The 19,901-nt window shown below is 47.0% G+C and overlaps 1 protein-coding gene across 1 annotated transcript; it reads right to left on the bottom strand.

Moving 5' to 3' along the window:
• Window positions 1-708: 708 nt before the first annotated feature.
• TBX22 (T-box transcription factor 22) lies at window positions 709-5,841 on the bottom strand. The gene is made up of 8 exons (XM_034064247.1): window positions 5,709-5,841; window positions 5,464-5,593; window positions 5,063-5,164; window positions 4,699-4,873; window positions 4,413-4,577; window positions 4,223-4,287; window positions 4,055-4,140; window positions 709-1,319 (listed from the first exon to the last, which is right to left on the bottom strand). Exons 1-8 carry the CDS (start codon window positions 5,839-5,841, stop codon window positions 709-711), a joined length of 1,467 nt encoding a protein of 488 aa, XP_033920138.1.
• Window positions 5,842-19,901: the final 14,060 nt, after the last annotated feature.

Below are 19,901 nucleotides of genomic sequence, written 5' to 3'. Positions count from 1 at the left end.
CTGGGGATCTCCAGATGGAGGAACATGGAGAGGGGTGTTCTGGGGTACCCCTACCTCAGGCTCCACTTTATCATCCCCACAAGGTAGGAGCACATCCATCTTTCATCCTGTCTTTCTCTTACCTTGGCAGCAAACACCTGACTTTGCATCCCCACCCTGATAACCAAGTCACCTGGGTGAACAGTTTCATGTCATTAAGTAGGACCCATTAAAGCCTAGGGAATTGGAGAATATACTTAAGCACTTGGCCAAATACAGCTCCTGTGCTGCCTCAAGGTCTTGAATAGTCCTGTTGGAATTAGTGGTAAAGCTCCAGTGGGGTGAGCAGAAGCTCACTGGGGCTTTGAGATAACTATAGGCAAGCTGGAGAGTCTGAGGAAAACGTATATGTAGAAATGTATATGTCTATGTTCCCACTTCAGAGTGCAAATATTAAGAAGGTGACTGTACAATTTCCTCCTAACCTACAACTGTGACTTAAATATTACCAAAGGTACCACCTTGCTGTGGATCATCTCAGACCATTTACGCTCCCAGATCCTCCACCTTCCCAACAATACGACACATTTGCCCACATAAAAAGCTAAATGCCTAGACACACCACTCCTGTACCATGCAGTATTTCATAGTCAATAACTAGCAAGCCCTTGGGTATGAAGGAAGGAAAAGCTTGCTTTACATATCAATGCTTAGAAAGATATAATTCCACTAAAGGCAATGGTTAATTGTTGGGTGCCAGTTAGAGTGATTACATCTGCCATCTCTCAAAGAAGCTGGAATGCTGTCACTCACTTTGAAATGGCTTGCTGCATTCATCAGTCTAGATGGCACAGAGAAGTTGTAACCATACAAGCCATATGGAGGATGTAAAGAACAATTAAGTGCTTCCCGAGCAATGGGACTTGATGGGAAAATGTTTCCAGATGCATGTAATCCATACAGCATTTGACTAGCAGAACTGGGTACTTGTAGACATTGCCCGTTTAAGTCTTCAGCCTTAGCGTTCTTCAGGTTGGTTATGCCGAGGGAAGATAGTTTTGGCACATCCACCATGAAGTGGGGTAAAAGATGTGGGTTGGTGCCTCCCAGTTTCTCATGGCTTGGGAAGATGAGCGACTGTTGTCTTAAGAAGCTTGTAGGACAAATCTTGTAGTAGAGGGGCACATTGAGGTTGTGTAGATAGGTCTTGGGGCACGACACACCAATGTTGCTTGCTGACAAGTGAAAGGCAGGAGGAGAACACGATGGAGAGAGCAGGGGGTTGAGAGGAGAGGGTGTCCCACCACTGGAGGTCACCGGCGAAGAGCTGGAGCTCCCACCTGAAAGCAAAAGCAGAAGGTGTCCATGGGCTGGCTGATGTTCACAGCCAAGGGACCCTTGGAGGACCCTGCTTCCCATGTCAGGTCTCCCTCCTGGTGGTGTTCATCCAAGTGCAAATCAGCTCCTGAAAATGGGAAGATCTCTCCATATATTACATGTTGTTACTTGTCTGACAGCAATATTTCTACATCTCTAATCCCATTCGCTTGACTGGGGCAGCTATGAAGCTGAGCTCCACATATGCAGTACCTGCTGGGTCTATGCTTCATTGTATGACCAATAACTCTCTCCTGTTATACACACTCCGTCACTGTTTTAAGTTCCCTATATTTTGTGCAAATTACAGGCAGTTTTTTGCCCCATTCATAAGAACAAAAAAATGTATTCAGCCTGATGGAGATTTTTGTACCTTCCTGCTCACAGGAATTGACTAATTTTACTTGGCTTCCCATGCAATTTGAAACATACCCTTGAATACAGTCGGTGTCTCCAGAAGCTTTAAATACACACGTCATTTTAACATTCTCCTTTCTGAAATGAATCAATGAGCACTTTTGTAGCTTGGTAGGAAAGTGACACAGGTTTACTTCACATGTGTGCATTGCCGAGGCCACTGGTGTGTAACATCAGTGCTCAGCACCAGCTCGTCCTCCTCCAGAGCATCAGCCAGAGCCAAAACTATGGCTGCTCTGCAGTGGGACTGGTGCTCTGGAGCCCTGGTGCTGAGCAGATGGTGGTTTCTCCTAATGCCTTTAAGAGCTGCACATCTCTGCTGCACATTCATCACTGCATTCTTCCAAAGGGTTTTTCCCCCACCCTTTATTTTCCTACCAAAGTCACTAGGAAAGGAAAGAAGGGAATATGGCTCCATTGTTGCTGTGTGTTTTTCCCTATTTACATTTCATTCCAAGCGATACACCGTCTGGATGTGATCTGATCAACTTTATATGCAGTCAGAGGCACGGAGCCAACTGCATAACAGAGCAGTACCTGCTTGTATAGCAAACTTAAAAATACAGAGTTTGGATGTGCTGCAAATGGATTCTACAAACTCCCAGTAAGCAGAATATCTTACAGGTTGGGTCACATATTGGCAGCACCTAGTTGGGATGATGTGGGAATGTTTTAAGGATCAAAGGTCTCACCCTTCCCTGTTAATCCCAGCAGGTATAGCAACACTGACTGATACAGGGCAAGCATCCTGTTCTCTCCTGTTGTTCACAGCCTGATGTCCTCCCAGGACTCAGGGACTTCTGTAAAATGGTGTGATTGAGCTGATAGTGGTGAATGCAAGGCAGTGAATGAATGGCTATGCTACAGCAGAGCAAAGAAGTGTTAGTATTTGCTTCAAGGTATCCTAAGCACTAGTATCACACGACTCCCAGTATAAGTTTGGGAATAGGGATCACAGCAGCTCAAAGAGTAGATGCTTTCTGACATTTCTATTAGGCTTAAAAATCCTAACTTTATTGCCAGTTTCTTTCTTCAGCATATTGTTCATGCTTTCTGTTAATTTACCTGCTGGTTTTAGGGCTTTGGGATTCTTACTTTTCTGCTTTTCTTCATAAATACAGTGGAATTGAAGATTTTGTTATATTTACATCAATCTGGGAAACTGACCCAAAGAAAAATAACAATTACATTCAGAGGAGCAAAAAATAAACATAAAAAAGGAAAAATCCCAGGAAGCCTTAATATTTTAGCAGCTTTACAATGACTGCTGTTGTTGCTGTTCTCTCGTTCCCCACTGCAGCCCATCTGCAAGCTCCTTTCCTCTGCCAGACAGGTTCAAAAACTGCTTTTTGAGTAAGGTCTTTCCTAAATATATATATTTCATATATATATATATATATGAGTAATCCAGTTCTCTTTACAACCCTTAAACCCCTTAATTTCTCCTTACCCTGATTTTTTGTCTCTATGTTTTATGCCTGTGCAGCATGAATTTGCTTTTCTGCAGTATTTCCCTTGCAGAGCCGGGAATGGTTTGTTGTGCCCCAACACTTTGAAGGGTTCCCTGACATAAGTGACAGTTAAACTGGGGACTTTAAGCCCAAACTGGAGCACTCCAGCGTGCCAATGCTCTGCTCCATTTTTCCCTATGGCACTACGAATAATCAGTTTTCAGCTCATACTTCCAAAAAGTGGGTTTTTCGGACAGAGGCTGTAAGGGACCTACGGGTGTTCCTTAGGCAGAGAGAGGTGGTTTTCCCTGGAAAACCTTTCCCCCTTCACTGCATTTCTACGGCGGTGATACAATGTGGGGCTGCTACACCCTAAAAACCTGATAATTGTATTTCCTGGTGTATAAGCCTTCCCTTGCCCAGGAGCCGAAGCTGCAGAAGCCGCCGCCGTCACTGGTACCAATGCTTTTAACTGCATTCAAACGGATTGGAAGCAACTAATTTAACAAGATCGAAGCCGTAAAACCCGATTCCAAGTTCACCTCCTGCAGACCCAGATAACCTTTTCCGCACACCTCAATCTGATTTCTGCCGCGGATGAAGCGGAAGTTTCCCTTCTCTCCCCGAAGCTCCTCAAACGACTTGAACGGGAGTTAGAGCCGCAAACGCTTGGAACCGGCTTCCCAAAGCGTTTCGGTGACCGCCGGTTAGTTTTCCGGACCCACCTCTTTATCTTACCCGTTGAAGACCCCTCGACGGGCCCCCGCGGAGGCTCCGGCAGTGCGGCAATGGGGAGAGACGGGGTAGAAAAGGCATCAAACAGGACTTACCCTGGCTGTCTGCGCCGAAAGCCTTGAAGTCCAGGGCGAGCGGGGACCGCCACGGGTAGGTCTCCAGAAGCCCATCCAGGACCCCCCTGATAGGGGAGACGGGGCTGAGACCCGCTGCGGGGCCAACGAGCGCTCCGAGGCAGGCGGAGGGACAGCCCCGACCCTTACCTGTTCCTACCGGGGTCCCGAAAACCTTTGGCGAAGGGATTCCTGTCGATCTTCAGCTTCGTGATCTGGGGGTGGAAGCGAGAGCGGCTCTTGAGGCTCGGGGCGGGCAGGGACCGGCCGCTGTCGGGGCTCTCCGGCTGCCGGTCCCTGTGCCTCCGGGGCTCTCCGCACCCCCGGCGGTGACCGGTACCTGCTGGTTCTGGTAGGCAGTCACGGTGGTGAACTCGGTCTCCTGGAAGGAGAAGGTCTGCACCCCCTCGGCAGGCAGCGACTGGATCTGCGCTAGGTCGAAGCGTGAGTCCTGGGCTATAACGTGGACTCGGGGCTTGTACTTGTGCATGGACTGCAGGATGATCTGTGCGGGGAGAGGCGGCTGAGCCCCGGAAGGGACAGGGCAGCACAAAACCCCACGCAAGACTCGAGGCCCCAGCCACGGGAGAGATGCTCTGCTCCTCCCGAGGCTGCCCCACACCTACGTGCCCCTTGTCGTCCATCTCGTTGTTGGTGAGCTTCACCCGGTCGAAGCTGATGATCTGCCTCATCCAGGTCTCCCCCGAGCAGGGGGAGTCGGGGTGGATGTAGAGCCGCGGGGTGATGCAGGAGTGGTCCGTGTTCCCTGCCACCATCCACTGCGAGCTGTGATAGACGTACCTGGCCCGGCCGGCTGCGGTCAGATGGCGGCGAGCCCTTCTCGGCCTGCACCTATAGCATCTATAGGTGCAGGGGGCCCGGCAGCACCCCCCATCCGCCTCTGCAGCCCCAGTTCACATAAGCGCACGGAGCGGGGGGGATCCCGCACCGGTGTCGGGGTGTGCGGCTGCCCCGCTGAACCCCTCGTACCTGTATCGTTTGGAGTCCACCGGGACGACGTCGATGGCGATGTAGTACTGCCTGAGCGGCTCCAGCCCCTTCACTTTCACCCTGACAGAGGGGAACATCCTCCTGCGGGCAGAGGGAAAGGTCCTGAGCAAGAGCTGCCGGTTGAACGGCGAAAAAGGGTTGAAAAACTAAAAAGAAACGGATATGGGGTTGAAGAAAAAATTTAAACTCAACAAAATCAGTGAAAGAAAAGCGGAAAGAAAGGAGGAGACCCCAAAAAAACCAAAAATTGTTAAAAAGGGGAAAAGAACAAAAAAGAACATAAGAAAAGGGAGAAGAGGAGGAAGAAGATGAAAACGAAAACACAACGAAAAGGAAACTAAAACCCGACGGCGGCGGCAGAGGAGCAGCGGGGCCGGTACCTGCCGGCTTTGGTGATGATCATCTCGGTGCCGATCTCATGGAACCTCCGCCAGAGCTCGGAGCCCTGCAGCTCCACCTGCACCCCGGCGCCCGCATCCCGGCTCTCGGCACCGGCCTTGGGCCGCTTCTCTGCGGGGGAGACAAACGGAAGGGGCGGCTATGGGGCTGCCGGAGAGGAGGAGGCCTCTTCCCGCAGCCGTCCCGGCCCCGAGGGTCCCCTCCGGGTGGCCCCGTTGCTACCGACCCGTCTCCGGTGCTCTGCGGCTCTGCCTGCGGCCGGCCCCGGGTTCTTCATCCCCATCCGGCATCTTCCTCTTGGCCGAGCGTCCCACCAAGGCTTCCACCGAGAAGGCGTGAGCCCGAGAGCTGAGCGCCATCCCCCCCGGGCCGGGAGTGCCCCCGGGCGGCCTCGGGGCTCAGGCGGGCGGCGGCGGCTCCATCCCGGTCGGTACCCGGCGAGCCTCGCCCGGCCGCCGCACGGCTCCCGTCGGGGGGCAGCGGCCACGGCGAGATCCGCTTGCATCCAACTGAGTCAATAGACGGCTGCAGCCTCCGCTGTTTGTTTTGGAAAGTGGAGGGAGCGTAAGAGACATTGAGTGACATTGCATGGGAGTGCGGGGGGGCGGGTGGAGAGGGAGGGGAGGTGGGGGGGGAAGAGGAGCCGGCCTCGTCTAGGATCAATAAAAGAGTTACTGTTCTCCATTAAATTGTAAAACTCAAAGAAATTTGACATAATTGCACACTAGGGGCCACTTTTCCAACAAAAGTGCAAATAACGTTTAACCAGAACCAGCGCAAAAAGGAAGGGAAAGAAAGAAAGGGGGGAAAAAGAAAGGAAAGGGGAAAAAAGGAAAAAGAAAGAAAATAGAAAAGGAAAAAAGGAAGAAAAAGGGAAAAAAGTGGAATGAAATGAGGGGAGCCCTTCTGGGCTGTCCCGATGAGCTGGTCCAAGGCGGCCTCTCCGGTGTCCCCATCACGGTGTCACCCCGGGCTCTGTGACAGAGCCGGACGCGGATTCCGCCTGTTATCCCGGTTTTCACTCGGGTTTATGGTTGTTTGTTTGCTTGTTGTGTTGCTTGTGTGTGTATTTGTTCTTTAAGGCAGCTCTGGCATCACCCCCAGGGAGTTTCCGCGGCCCCGCAGAGCAGCTGCGCTGCATTAGGGGCAGAAATCCCTGTTTTCCACTCCGGCAGTTCCTGGGAGACATGGAAGAGGGATGCGAAGGAGATGGGGAAGTCGGGGAAATGAGGCCGGACCCGCAGGTGCGCAGGGGAAAGGCTGCGCTGGGTTTGTGCGGCGACTCTCGGGTCCCCACCGGGAACCCTCTGCCCTATGAAGGCTGGAAAACACCCCTTGATTTGTTTTCCATCCGGCACTCTCCGCAGAGCCAGGACCAAGGGGGATTCCGGGACTCAGTCTTACTTGGGGGGGGGTTGGAGGAGCGGTGGTGTTGATGCTGAGCAGGGTGTCTGCATCCCCAACCCCCTGCGCACCCCTCGCCCTGCTGCCTTCCCCTGCAGCAGCGAGGTCAGCTAGGATAGATGAGCCTTAACGGGAAAAAGATGTGGGAAGGGATAAAATCCACAGGCCAGCTGAGAAAGCAGGTTCAGGGTGTGTGGTAGCAGCCATAGGACAGGATATGGGGCTCAGTGCTCCGTGCCCCACTCCCAGGCACTCCCAAATCGTGGGGGAGCACTGTTTTAGTCTTGTATTTATTAGGGTCCCTGTCCTGGTGCACACATTCCTTCCAAGCCTTGGGCTGGCAGCAGCTTGGAAACTGAGCTATGTGGAGACAGCCAAAACCAAAAGTCAGGCAGCTGCTAAATGGCAGAACTGATGGTGAATGTGCACTTTAAATGCCCCAGGCTCATACCCTCAAATTGTCCTCAAATCCCTATTCCAAGAATGCTCCTTACTCAGTTTATGGTGGACTTTACACACTGATATTCATTTATATGTTTATATGCATTAATATGTTGATAACCATTTATACGTTAACACACATCTATACACCAAACTCCTGGCATATATAACTGGGTCAGGAGTTTGCCTAAGGAAAACACTTTGGAGGAAGTGAAGGGGTGCAGATACAGAGCTCAATGTCCAGTCTGGAGCACATGGTTGGAAGATACCCACTTCTCCAGCCGCTGTCTTGTATCCCTGTCTGTAAACGGGCTCTCAAAGATCCAATTGAACTTGAATTGGAGCTAGCCTGGACCCTGGAAAGAGAGAGGCTGATGCTTATTAACTTTAAAGCTTATTGATCATGATGGTACTCCCCATGGTACTTCAAAGCCAGGTTGAACAGGGCTTGGAGCAATTTAGTCCAGAGTAAGGTGTCCCTGCCCATGGCAGAGGGTTGGAACTGGATGAGGTTTAAGATCCCCCCAAACCCAAACAAATCTGTGATTTCATGACTCTCCTCCTGCACCATGTCTCAAAATCTGGGAACCAGCTATATTGCATCATGTGTTTTGTCCCCACATTACTCCACCTTTCTATTGATGTTCATCAGCTTCAGCCCCACAAAGCCTCAAACTGCTGATGTGGTTTTCCTTCACACAAGGCACGTCCAGGTGCTCCTGCCCAAGGCTCCTATGGGACGGGTGCATGACTGCATCAGGGGGCTCTTCTGGGGCATTAGCCCACAGCCATCCCTGTCCATTGCACCAGGAATAGATGGAGAGCAGGGCAGTGGAGGAGGTCCAGCAGGCTCCGGGCAGGATCAGCTCCACATGGGCAGCTCTTTAGCTCTTCTTACAAAGAGAAATGAAACAAACCTTATAAACATGGTCATAATTATAAGAGCATAAGCTCATGATTTAAAAGCCAGGTGAACGGCGGCTCCCTCCCAGAGCCTGGCAGGGGCTGATGCTGCGCTCCCCAGTCCTGATAGAAGCCAGCTGAGGGCACAGAGTGCGAACCTTTATCTCTGCTGACATGACATATTATTAAAGAGTATTTTGAGTAACCTTTTATTTCCTTAGCATTGCAACACATTTCAAGAACTTGGCCAGGGATCAACCAACCCTTTTTAATTTCCTACAATGAAAAATAAAACAAAAAGAAAGCCCAATTGAGATGATATAATCAGGAACATTTTGAGGGTTTAGGTCAAATTAATATGGCAGAGAAGGGTTTTCAGGGGACTTGGAGAGCTTTAATCTGTCAAAGACTGACTCAAACCCTTCTTGGGCTTTGTAATCTTATTGTCTTTACCAAGTTATGTGATGGTATGTCATGATTACCGTCATCAGAAAGTCGTGCAAATAATCATTTGGCATAAAGTTCAGAATAACTAACTTAATTTTAAAGCAAGTGTTATACAATATGCCAGAAATGTTTGCTTAACTTGAAAATGATCTTTTAATACTGCCCATTAATCTGTTAAAGCACACAGGTAAACTCCAATCACAGGCTTGCCTGACTGCTTTAGTGGCAGACTTTGGGCTATTCAGTTGAGTCCAAGCTGTGCTTTATTTTGCCAAGATTTACTTTGCATTTAAGAGAAAAAAACCAAAACAAAACACCCCAAAGCAAACTAAACCTGACTTGTGGCTTAATTATGCAGTTAATGCTTTTCTCTCTTATAATCTCCACCCAAATGTCATAGATTTAGATATGGATAGAAAGCTGCAATTCTAAACATGGTACTAGGACATTTTCAGTTCTAAATTATAAAACTCAAGGGATTTTTTGTTCTGCTTCACAAATCCTTAGTAAGATAATTCTTATTTCCTTTTCTTTTTGCATTTGGAAATGCAAACCTGCAGTTCCTCACCATAGAGATGCAGCACTGCATCCTCATGTACCATTAAACAAGCCCTCACTCCCACAGCACAGCTCCTGCTTCACCACCATGATGCCAAAGCTATACATGGGTGTGGGTGCACCTCTTTCCCCGCTGGGTGTGCGTAAGGTGGGATGCACCCTAAGCAATGTTTTCTGGTGGTGTAACTCCTCTTCTCTCATAGAGACACAGCCAGAGCCAGCAAAGCAGAGAACCCCAGGCTGGTCCCTTATCCCCATCTGCTCTCCTCTCCTTGGCCTCGCTGGTGTGACCACATTTGCTCTCACATCTTCCCTTTCAGAACCTTCCCTCTCCTGTAAAGATGTATTTTAGGATGATTTAACCACGTTTGCACACCTACTAACTCTTTATTCCAGTACTCATAATCCAGTTTGCATTTTCCTTTCCAGTTTCCCAATATAGTTATTATTAGTAAATAAATTAACTACTTCCTTATTTTTCAGGTCTCAACCTATTTCCTTGTCATGTTTTAAATATCAGCAAATGTGCTGCCTCAAATCTAATAGGGATAAATCTGACCCTGAAGAAATGCAAGCCAATACCTAACATTCCAATGTGCAAATACTATAATCTTTATGGGAGAAACAAAGCAACTTATGGATAACACAGTGTGCCACAAACAGCTGCCACTGTCATTGCAGAGAAGGGATGGAAGATTTCCTATGGGAGTATGTTAAAGGGGTAACACAAGTGTCTAAGTTCTCTGGCTAATACACAGTCTGCAACTAGAGTGGATGTGAACTTCAGCTGAATAACCCATCTGTGGGCTGAAATAATGCTGCTTTGGGTTCTATTGAAACTGCAATTTGCAATATTCAACCTAATTTTTGCAACTGAACTACCACTTTCTGCATATAATTAACTGATTACTTATTAACAGATTAACAAATATTTATTTTTCCTATAAAACCACCTTTTAAACAGAAATTCCTGCAGACTAAGTAAATCTTGGCACAAAACCCACGTAGTAGCTTAGAACAGCTCTTAGGAGATTGTTTTCCCTTATATCCTCAAATGCACAGTCCCACAGCAAAGCTTTAATTTCATTCTCCATCCCATTTTGCCCATAATGAACTTTGAAAGACCTCTGCTCTTGTTTCAGAGCACAGTGATAGTGTGGGCTCTCCATTCCCTGTCACACTGCCATCCAGCTGGGACAACCCTGCAATGTCCGGAGCAGGAGTTGATGGCAAGGTTCAGCTTGTCCTTGACCTCAGGAGCATCCTGAGCTAATTTCATGGTAAAAATGACAGGTTTGGGAAAGAAATGGCCATTTTGTGGTGGTGGAGAGCCAGAACTGAAGGTTTTTGGTTGGTTGACCTCCTGAGGAGGCTCTTCACCACCATGTGCACTGCATTAGTTAAAAAGATATTAAAATAAGTCTCTGTTATGTTATTTTATACATAAGCCTCCCCAAAAGGCTGCGCAGGGAATAGGATTAAACTTTAAGGAAATGATTCAGTGAAGTGAAAACAATATATATAGCATTTGTGGAGAGTTAAATCAAATTAGGGGACTCGTATCACTTCATGATGCGAGAAGGATTGGTGGTGCCAGGGAAGTTCAAGAAGGGTCAGTAATGCCCAGTTGCTGGTGCAGTAAGGATGAGACCACTGTGCACATCTCCAGTACTAAGATATGATGTGCTACCATGAGAAGGTTCACCCAGCATCTCTGGCTGCAGTTGTGTGCCCTGTTGAGAGCATTCCTGGGGCTGCCAAGAGCTGTGTAACAGAGGCTTCTATCAGATATCTCACTGATATCAATGGGTAAGCAAGATTTCTTTGCTCTGTGCTGCAAGGAACCTTTTCATGGTCACCCTTCCTAGCCCAGGTCCTGGCTTTTGGCTGGTGGCTGCTCCATCCCTTCTCCCATCACCACCAAGTGAGAAGCCCCTTCCAGCCTAGCCAACACACCAAGCAGCTTTCCCATCACCTTTCCTTCATCCTGGATGAAGGATAAATGATGACTTCTCCAGAGCCAGGACCAAGACCTGGCCCCTTCCCCCTCTAAGTAAAGAGAAGAATTCCTGCTGTGTTGAACTTTTCTCATAATACATAAAGAAAATACTTAAAGAATGTGTAATAATAGGGGATTTAGAGAGAGCAAAATTAACCACATGGACGAAGCAGAAAACCTTTAGAATGGCACCAGAATGTATCCTGGCCTGCTTTACAGAGGGGAAGAGCTCTGGGGGAAGAGAAGGTGACCCCACATGAGCCCCATGACCTGTGGGAACCCAGACAGGGATCCTGGGAAGTCTCACGGTCCAAGGTGATGCCTTTCACTGTGCAGTCAAGAGGCTGCTATAGATGTTGGCTTAAAAAGTCATTCCTGGCAGGGACATTCAGGTTTATGTGTGCAGAAACTGCAGGTTTCCAGGGTTCACTCTTCTACCTCACCAAATCATGATGACTGCAATAAACTTTGCTCCCTCCTTCACCAGGATTAGAGGTGGGTCCAAATAAGAAGTGATGATTGATCCACAGTTCCACTAGTTCTGGTGCAGAGTGCTTTTCCAGCTGCTTGGTTTTGAGCTGTCTCTTCCCACCACCACCATCCCTACACAACCAGCACTTTGCTGGAGGAGTCAACCCCAAGACAGGTTTGAGACTTGTCCATCCTTCTCTGCCTACAAACACAGACTCTGGCCTTAAACTGAGAGACACCTGGGAGAGGTTGATGGACTGCAGAGAAACTCAGCTTTGTTTTGCTATTCCATCCTCAGTTATTGCAGGTCATTATTGCTGTACATGCAAATACAGAGGGATGAGACAAAAGCTTTAAGAGGTGATGCACTGAGGAGAGGGACAATAAGTCAAAAGGCTTACAAAGAAGCTTTCGCTCATCTCCAAAGTACCAATATGGTTTTGAGTTGTTAGCTTGGTTAGGAAACAACTTTTGGAATTAAACAGGAAAGAGGCAATCTTAATATCTCCTAAGATCTGCCAATACAAATATCTGTCGGCAAATATGTAAAATAATAGCTTTAAAAACAAGAGACTCACATGGAATTTTCTGATTAGGGTGATGTCACCCCCCCAACCAAACCATATATTCTTTGTATTTGAAATTAAAACCTCATGAACTCTCCATGCAAAGCTGGGTGAAATTCTCATTTTCCAAGTATCCCCTTAGGGATGGTGAATATTATCTTCTGGGTTTAATTTCAAAGTAATAAATAACTGTGATTGACTTACCACCCAATAGCACCAAGCTGTGCAGAATAAGTAAATACAATCTGTGCATGTTAATGTCCAGGTAGTTGCTCTATAAGTTCTACCAAAGAAGTCTATCTGTGGCTAGTGTTGCTGGAGCAGAAGGAAATCAGTGTTAGCTGAACTGGTCAATGAGCTTCAGCTTCACAAGGAACTATAGCTCAGAGAAGAGGCAAATCTGTCTCCATGGTATTATCTCCCATTCCAAAGCTTCCTCCTGGCTGCACTGGGTCACAGGCTGTGGACTGTAAATTATACAGCCAAAAGTCAAGTGATCTTTTTCAATAAGGGGAGAAGAAAACCATGCAGTGTTTTAACATATGAAACAGTTCAACCTATGGCTTTCTTTTGCTGCAAATGTGGACGGTTCTGTTGAGATCCAAACCCTCGGAATTAGCGAATAACCATCTGGCTCAGTGGTGCAACACCTCCTGTGGCCATAAATTCAAATCCCAGCAACATTAGCAGTGGATTTGCTCTGAAGGGTCCTCGGGTAATGTAAAAACAAGGTGAGATGGAGAGGTCTTATGGGAGAGCTCTCAGTGGAGCCAGTTCCAGCCAAGCACCCATTGGCTTTCAGAGAGAAATAGGGCTCTTGGCTTGCTAGGAGCATCCCTCCTTGACTCTCATTGCCCCATCCACCCCCAGCCCCTCCATGGGGTCTGCCACCCTCACTCAGCACAGTCCCTGTGCTGTTTCTCCATCACCCCACTTGGTCCCAGCTCCAAGACTCAGTGAACACTCTTGGGGTTCACCAGGGCCATTGAGGACATGGGTCAGTGCTTACCAGGTACCATATTCTATCTGAAGTCTCCAGGACCAAAGCAAGGTAAGTGTGGAGATGCTAGAGGAAAGATATTCCTATCTGAGATGTTAAATCCTCTGCTCCGGCTTGGATTGCTATGGTCTGCAAAGAGTTTTCCATCACTGACTGGAGCTCACACTGCAGAATGGGAAAACTTGGAGGAAGAAAAAGGTTTTTGTTGTTCTGAGCAATATGCTGATCTTAGCTGTGTGCCTTCCATTTTAATTTAGATAAGCTGCAATTTAAACCTATGGGTTATAGCTATAATATCCCTGAGAAGCCTTCTCAGGAGGCAAAAGAGACACTGATAGAAGCTCTGAAATCCATCACTACTATGCCTTTGGACAGCACGGTCCTGGAACACGAATCAGGCCCTTCATCCGAAGCATGCACCTCAATACTCTGCCCTGCCAGCCTTGGCCAGAAGGCTGAGCTATGATTGTAGCTCACACACAGATATTTGCCTCTTCTGAACCCCCAAGACCTGGAACCAGCAGCTGAGTCTGATTTTGGCTCTGCAGCAAGTTTTATCCATCGAAATATTGTGTATTTTTTGCACATCTGGTTGTATTTGGGGTGATATTACCTTTCAGTGCTGCTCAAGTCTGTCTGTGCCCATTAGTCACCAGAGTAAATAGCCACTCCATCTGCAGAAGTGCACTGGGGGGAACCTGGTGGACATTTTAACTTGAAATGTAATTGGTAATTCATTAGCAAGCCTGTGTTTGAAGGCTTAGGACTGAGCATGGCATTAAGACAAGTGGCAGGGCAGGTTTTGCTTCTCCTGTGGTAGGGCCACCTGAGGGCAGAAGGTTGGATGGCTCCTATGGAGCCTGAAAAAGTAGTTTAGGTTGAAGAAAAAGCCCTTTAAAAGTATATATTATCCCAGAACATACATTTTCCTTGCCCTGTGCCACTGACCATGACTGGAGCTGAAACTCACCCTATTTTTGTCGGAGCACCAAAGCCCCACAGAGGTTCCCCAGAGCTGATGACCACAAGAGATGGTCACCACCTGGTGCAGTGTGGCAGGAACTGCAGCCCCTTGAGGATCACCTGTGGGCTCCTGTGCGTCTGGGCTTCACTCTTCCTTCCTCTTTCCCTTCCTCCTTATGGTGGACACTGTAGCAGATCACACGTGTAGGGGATGGAGAGTCTCTGTAATCTGCATTCACTGTCTTTTATTGTCCCACATTCCATAACCTTAAAGCACTTCCGTACTGAAGAGAATTAATACAGTTCACTGAAAAACCTGATAAAGCTCAGCACCAATGATACCAAATGCTTTTGCTTTGCACATTCTCATATTCTCAATCCTGATCTACCCCAGAAACAGCAAATTCAGTGAACCACCGAGGAGCCATGAAAGCTTGGCTGCAGCACTGCTTTGATGTTAAGGGCAGGGAAGGAATCATGTCCTTTATGTAATGTACTTTCATGATGGGCTTTGTTAGCATCACTCATATGGCACTACCCAGCACTAGGACAGAGCAGAGCTGTGGGGTGGGAAGCTTGTGGGGAGCTGCATGTGTGCCACTGCTATCCTCTGAGCATGGCAGGGTGAGGGGTGCTCAGAGCAGGAGCATCCCACCTGGAGACAGGATCAGGAGATGCTGCCAGTGCTCTCTGCCTGATGGAGAGAGGCAGCAGATGGGAACTCTCCTACTCACCAGGTATCTCTCATTAGGGCTCAATCAACTGGGGATGATAAATCCCAGTTGCCTCAGAGTGATGGTTTCCCCATCTGAAAGACCAGCCATGGCTTTGAGGCTGCTTGCAGACATGCAGCTATGCCTGCCATGGCATTGCCTGGCCAGGCTCAATGTGGTTTGTATTACCCTGTCTGGGCAGCTGGAGTTTGGAGGTAAGAAAACAGCAAAATGTGTTTTCCTCTAATTATTATAATGTGGGTTATACCATGAGATAAGGAGTGTATCTATACTCCACTGAACTGTTGAGAATATTTAAAATGCAGCACTGAGGGTTTTTTCTCATAATTTATATAAAGAATAAAATGAAAGTAGGAGGATTAGTATCAAATTAGTACCATCAAAATCTTGTCTCCATGGCTGGCAGATATAGATGAATGATAGACAAAGGGGTATCAGCTCTGTGGGGTAGTCACTGGGCTCAGCTGTGGAACCACGGAGCCTATTGCTTGCCCTTGGGAAGGGTTTCCTCACAACCCAGCCTGCAAACTTCTGCCAGTTACTGTATGTACGAACAAGCCCCAGTTTCAAAACTATCTCAGTTTCTTTACTGTCATCAAAATCAAGAACACAGTGAGAATAATTTCCAAGACAAAAAGAAAAGCCTTCATTTATCAATGACTCCATTCCACAAATAACATTAAATACCTTCACTGGGAAGCCTGCAAGCCTCATGCTGGGATTTCACACACGCTGCTGCGAGAAGCCCTTGGACAGTTTCTCCATCGTAAAGTTGTGTAAAGCTTTAAATTCAAAGGAAGAAAGTTAAATCAAAGCCCTGTAATGCTTTCTGGCTTGGTCTCTGTGCCTGCAATTGCCTCTCAGATCACTGCAATCAAGTGTGATTGAAGGAAAGCAGTATCTTTTACTTTCAGCAGTTTGTTTCCTTTCTCGTGCATCTCGGCTTTTGCTCTGCGTCTGTCAGCCAGGTCCTTCCTCCCTCCCACTGGAAGCTTAAAAGCAAGGAAGGAAGAATATGATTGTTATTTCTATTAAAGGCAAAAAAAAGTGGGAATAAATCAAGATGCATAATGACTGCATTACTTTCAAGTAAGGTTTTTATATGTATTTTTATGTATTTTTAATGTATTTTTACATGTAATTTTTTAAGTTAAAACAAATAGAATTGAACCAAGCCTGCCCGTGAGCCTCCTGCCTCGTGTAATCAGAACAGTGGCACTCACATCTTATGAAAATAGAGTACAAAATATACTTGGCGATAGTCTCACTATTGAACATCATTTGTTCAATATTTGCCTTCGTTAGTTCAGCTCTGGTTGCAGTTTGTGCCAAACCTGCACTGGTGCAACCCTTGCAACAGTCCAGCTCTAGAAAGACAGATGGCAAAGCCAATAACCAGTCCTAATGACTATGTATCATTAAGGGAGGGGGTTTCCCTTAGCTCTGCAAGGAAAAGTCGTGGTTGTCATCACCCAGCTGTTTTGCATAGTTCTGCAAATAATTCAGAGAAAAGGTTAAAACCTGTAAATTGTCCCAAATAACTGTGAAAAACCCTTTTTGCTCTCATATTGAATTAGAAATCAGTTTTGCAAATGGCTGGTGGGTGAGGAGGCAAGTGAGTGTCATTCAGCATCAGTCCTTATATCCAGCCCCATCCTCTGATGAGGCTTACAGGCAGGGGGAGAAACCAGTACCAGGGCCCAGCAGCGTGGGCCATGATGCTGGGGACAGTTTTCAGGCTTCCTGAGTGTTTCCTCTCTCTTAGAGTGTGAATCTCTGGTCATTGCATAGACCAACCCTGGCAGGGAGATTTGGGAAGGATCTGATAGGGGCAATACAGGATATCCTGACTTTACAGCATGGGATGCACAAATTCACTCAAGTATCCACTGAAACCAGCATGTGTTTCTGAGGGCTGCTGAACGTGAGGAGATGGACTTGCTTAGGTTTAAGCAGCAAAAAGCATCAGAAAAGGACATAAATCCAAGGCTCATCATGTAACACTTTGTGTTAAATCATACTGCATTGCATGTAATACATTTATAATAGCATTATAAACAGGTTCTTATGACAGCTTCTTGTCTCATCCTCTGAAATCCAGGAGATTACTCCAGAAAAACACCTAAATTATCCCTAATGTCCTGGTCCCTTTGAAATCCATGGGAGCTCTGGCACTCGTTTCTGGGCAATCAGGAGTTTGAATCACATGAAGAAAGGTATCAAAGCCTGGCTCGTGTGCAGAACACCAAACACAAATGATGCAGCAGTAATTTGCTTGAGGATAAAGTATTTCTTACCCCACTTGAATAAAGCCCTACAGCAACAGAAGGGGAAGAAGAAAGCCTTTGCAATTAACCCCAGCTTAAAAAGCCTGCTGCAAATGAAGGATTTTAAATTCTATTTGGATCCTTTCTAAAACCCCCCCAAAAAATGGGTATCAGTTTACATTTATAACGTTGGTATCAAGCAGTACTTTAAATCAAATTATAGCTGTATCAGGCTGTTTAGCAATGTTTCTTTTTAATTACATTTACTAGTCCCACATGCATTTTTTTTTAGACAAATTAAACAAACTTAATTAAATTACATGACACGGGTTAGGTAAGACAGCAAAAAGCCCAGAAAGAACACAAGGACTGATAAATCCTTTTGGATGTGCTCCTATTTTGCACTTCTAAACCCCACAGCCTTCCAGACTGCATGATGAAGGTGGCATCCCCAGCACCCGCAGTGCCATGAACCCACTGCAGTGCCCAGACCCCTCTCACTATAAGGCATTTACCTTTATATATGTTCTTGAATCCTGCTTTCACAGAGAGTTTAAACATCTCAAAGAGCTGCTTATAAAGCTGAGCATTGCTGAATTTCCCTGCATTAGAGGCATAGTGCATCAGGCCTAGGTAAAGACCTGCCTGACCTAGGGACTCTCATACTGGCCAAGCCCCAGTGGTGGGAGATGCTGGTGGTCACTGGGTCATCCCTACCTCCAGTCTCTGGTAGCAGTCATGGTGCAAAGGAGAGCGTGGGGATTTCAGCTGCCTTCCAAGGGAGTCAGAACCCATCCCTGGAGGGTTTCAGTTTTATTGGATTGAAGAAACCCACCAAAATCAGGGGCTTTGTGGTGGTGGTCACTTGCTGGGATGAGTTCCCGGAAGGCACTTCTGGCCAGGGCATCCCATTGCTTCCATTTATTTGTGGTCCAAATAGCACAAAACATATCCAGAGTCTATCTTTATAAGGTAAAAAGGCTGCCACAACGATGGCAGCTGGGATTTATTGCAGTTGGGAAAGCCCCTGTGCTTGTGCAGCCCTGCTCCAAGGAAGCACAAGGTACAGCTGATAACATCGGCCTGAATTTGCACCCTGAGGAACCCATGGTCACGGTAAGGTTACCAGGGGGACTTATGGGGACTTATGGGGACTAAAATGGAATAATCTCATCGAGGGAGAGCAAAGAAGCAAACCCCCCTGTCTCCAGCCCTGCAGGAAGCACAGTGATGGGGAAAGATGAGTGCAAGTCCATTGAGAAGCCGGAGCTGTGGGGTCTGGATTGTCCCTAAGACAAACCTGACATCGCCACGAACAGGAACAGCCATCACCATGCACAGAGAACAGCCTTTCGGTCCTCTCTGTAATTTCCCCTACTCCAAACGCTCTGCATCTGGGGCTGCAAGGATGAAGTCAGCCCCGGAGCTGCTACGGGCTGGAAATGATTTCACCGAGCTGCAATGCAGATGGATTAATTCCAGTACTGTAAAGTCAACATGGTTGAACACTGGCTACATCACAGTCTTCATTACTGTGGTCTGGATCGGGTTTTGATGAAGTAATTTCCCTTGGGTTTAGCACTTAGAAAACATATAGGGCGTCCTTCTTGGATTTGCCTGGAGAACAGTGCCCCCCCCCCCCATCCACCCCAAATTGGCCTTTATCAGTTGCACATGGACCTCTGTGATTCGAAGGGGTTTCAAACGAGGCCCATATGGTCTGTGGCACATGATGCCCAAACAGTCGGACACATGAAATGAGATGCAGTTTGTGTGCGTACGATGGATGTTATTAATAACAAATGATATAACACTCCAAGGCTGTATCTTCAAATGCGAGGAGACATGGGATGAGTGTGGATTAGCAATTCCTCCATCCTCCATAACGAAATCAACTCCCAGATTGCTCAGCATTGGGTTCTTGGATACAAGGAAGCCAATGCTCATCATCCTGCTCAATTTACAGTGTCTGAGACTTGAAGAGAGCCCTTCATGCAACATAGATGTTTAGTTTGTCCTTTTTTCCCCCCTTTTCTTTCTTAGCTATAAACTGTAATTGAATACTTGTCATGTGCAGTTTGCTTCCTCGGGAAGCAGTTGTGCAAATGTGACCCTAATGGTTCTGCCTCCCTTGTGTGACATCAGGGCCTGGGTGAAAGATGCTTTTAAGGGATAATAATGGGCTCTCACTGATCTGATGTTAATTCATTCATTTCCATAGATCTCTTCCTGCCACAACTTGATGTTTAATGTCAATGTCCAGGTCCTGGTTTCCTAGAAGAGGGAAGAAAATGCTTGTGATCAGGTAACATTAAACCTGCTCTATTGCAAATAGTAATGAATACATCAGTGAGTTTTACTTTGCATCTTGCAAGTCACAAAATCATAGAAGTGCTTGGATTGGAAAGGACCTTAGATTACCTAGTGCCACCCCTTTCTAACTCATGGGTAGGGAAGGATGAGGTGTGTGGTACATCAGTGATGTCCATGCAAGGAGATAAGCTGCATCAGTTCAGCAAATACCTTTCCTCTCTCTCAGCTTGCAGTAGAGGTTGCATTGAGCCCTCTGACATGCTCAGCCTACAGCTTTAGCCCATAGGCCTTTCTGAATACACTTTGCAACACTATAAATATCTGTAATGAGCTGGCAACAATAAACAGAACTG

This window comes from Melopsittacus undulatus, chromosome 6 (assembly GCF_012275295.1).
Source record: "Melopsittacus undulatus isolate bMelUnd1 chromosome 6, bMelUnd1.mat.Z, whole genome shotgun sequence".
In the NCBI taxonomy this organism is placed as follows: Eukaryota; Metazoa; Chordata; class Aves; order Psittaciformes; family Psittaculidae; genus Melopsittacus; species Melopsittacus undulatus.
The sequence above is the reverse complement of the archived record's forward strand: the minus strand, read 5'-3'. Positions and strand labels throughout refer to the sequence as shown.

Coding starts and splice junctions, on each gene's coding strand:
- TBX22 (XM_034064247.1), bottom strand. CDS start 5,841: ATGGCGCTCAGCTCTCGGGCTCACGCCTTCTCGGTGGAAGCCTTGGTG. Junction 5,165..5,463: donor ATCATCACCAAAGCCGGCAG/GTACCGGCCCCG, acceptor CTCTGCCCGCAG/GAGGATGTTCCCCTCTGTCA. Junction 4,141..4,222: donor CGGGACCCCGGTAGGAACAG/GTAAGGGTCGGG, acceptor CTCCCCTATCAG/GGGGGTCCTGGATGGGCTTC.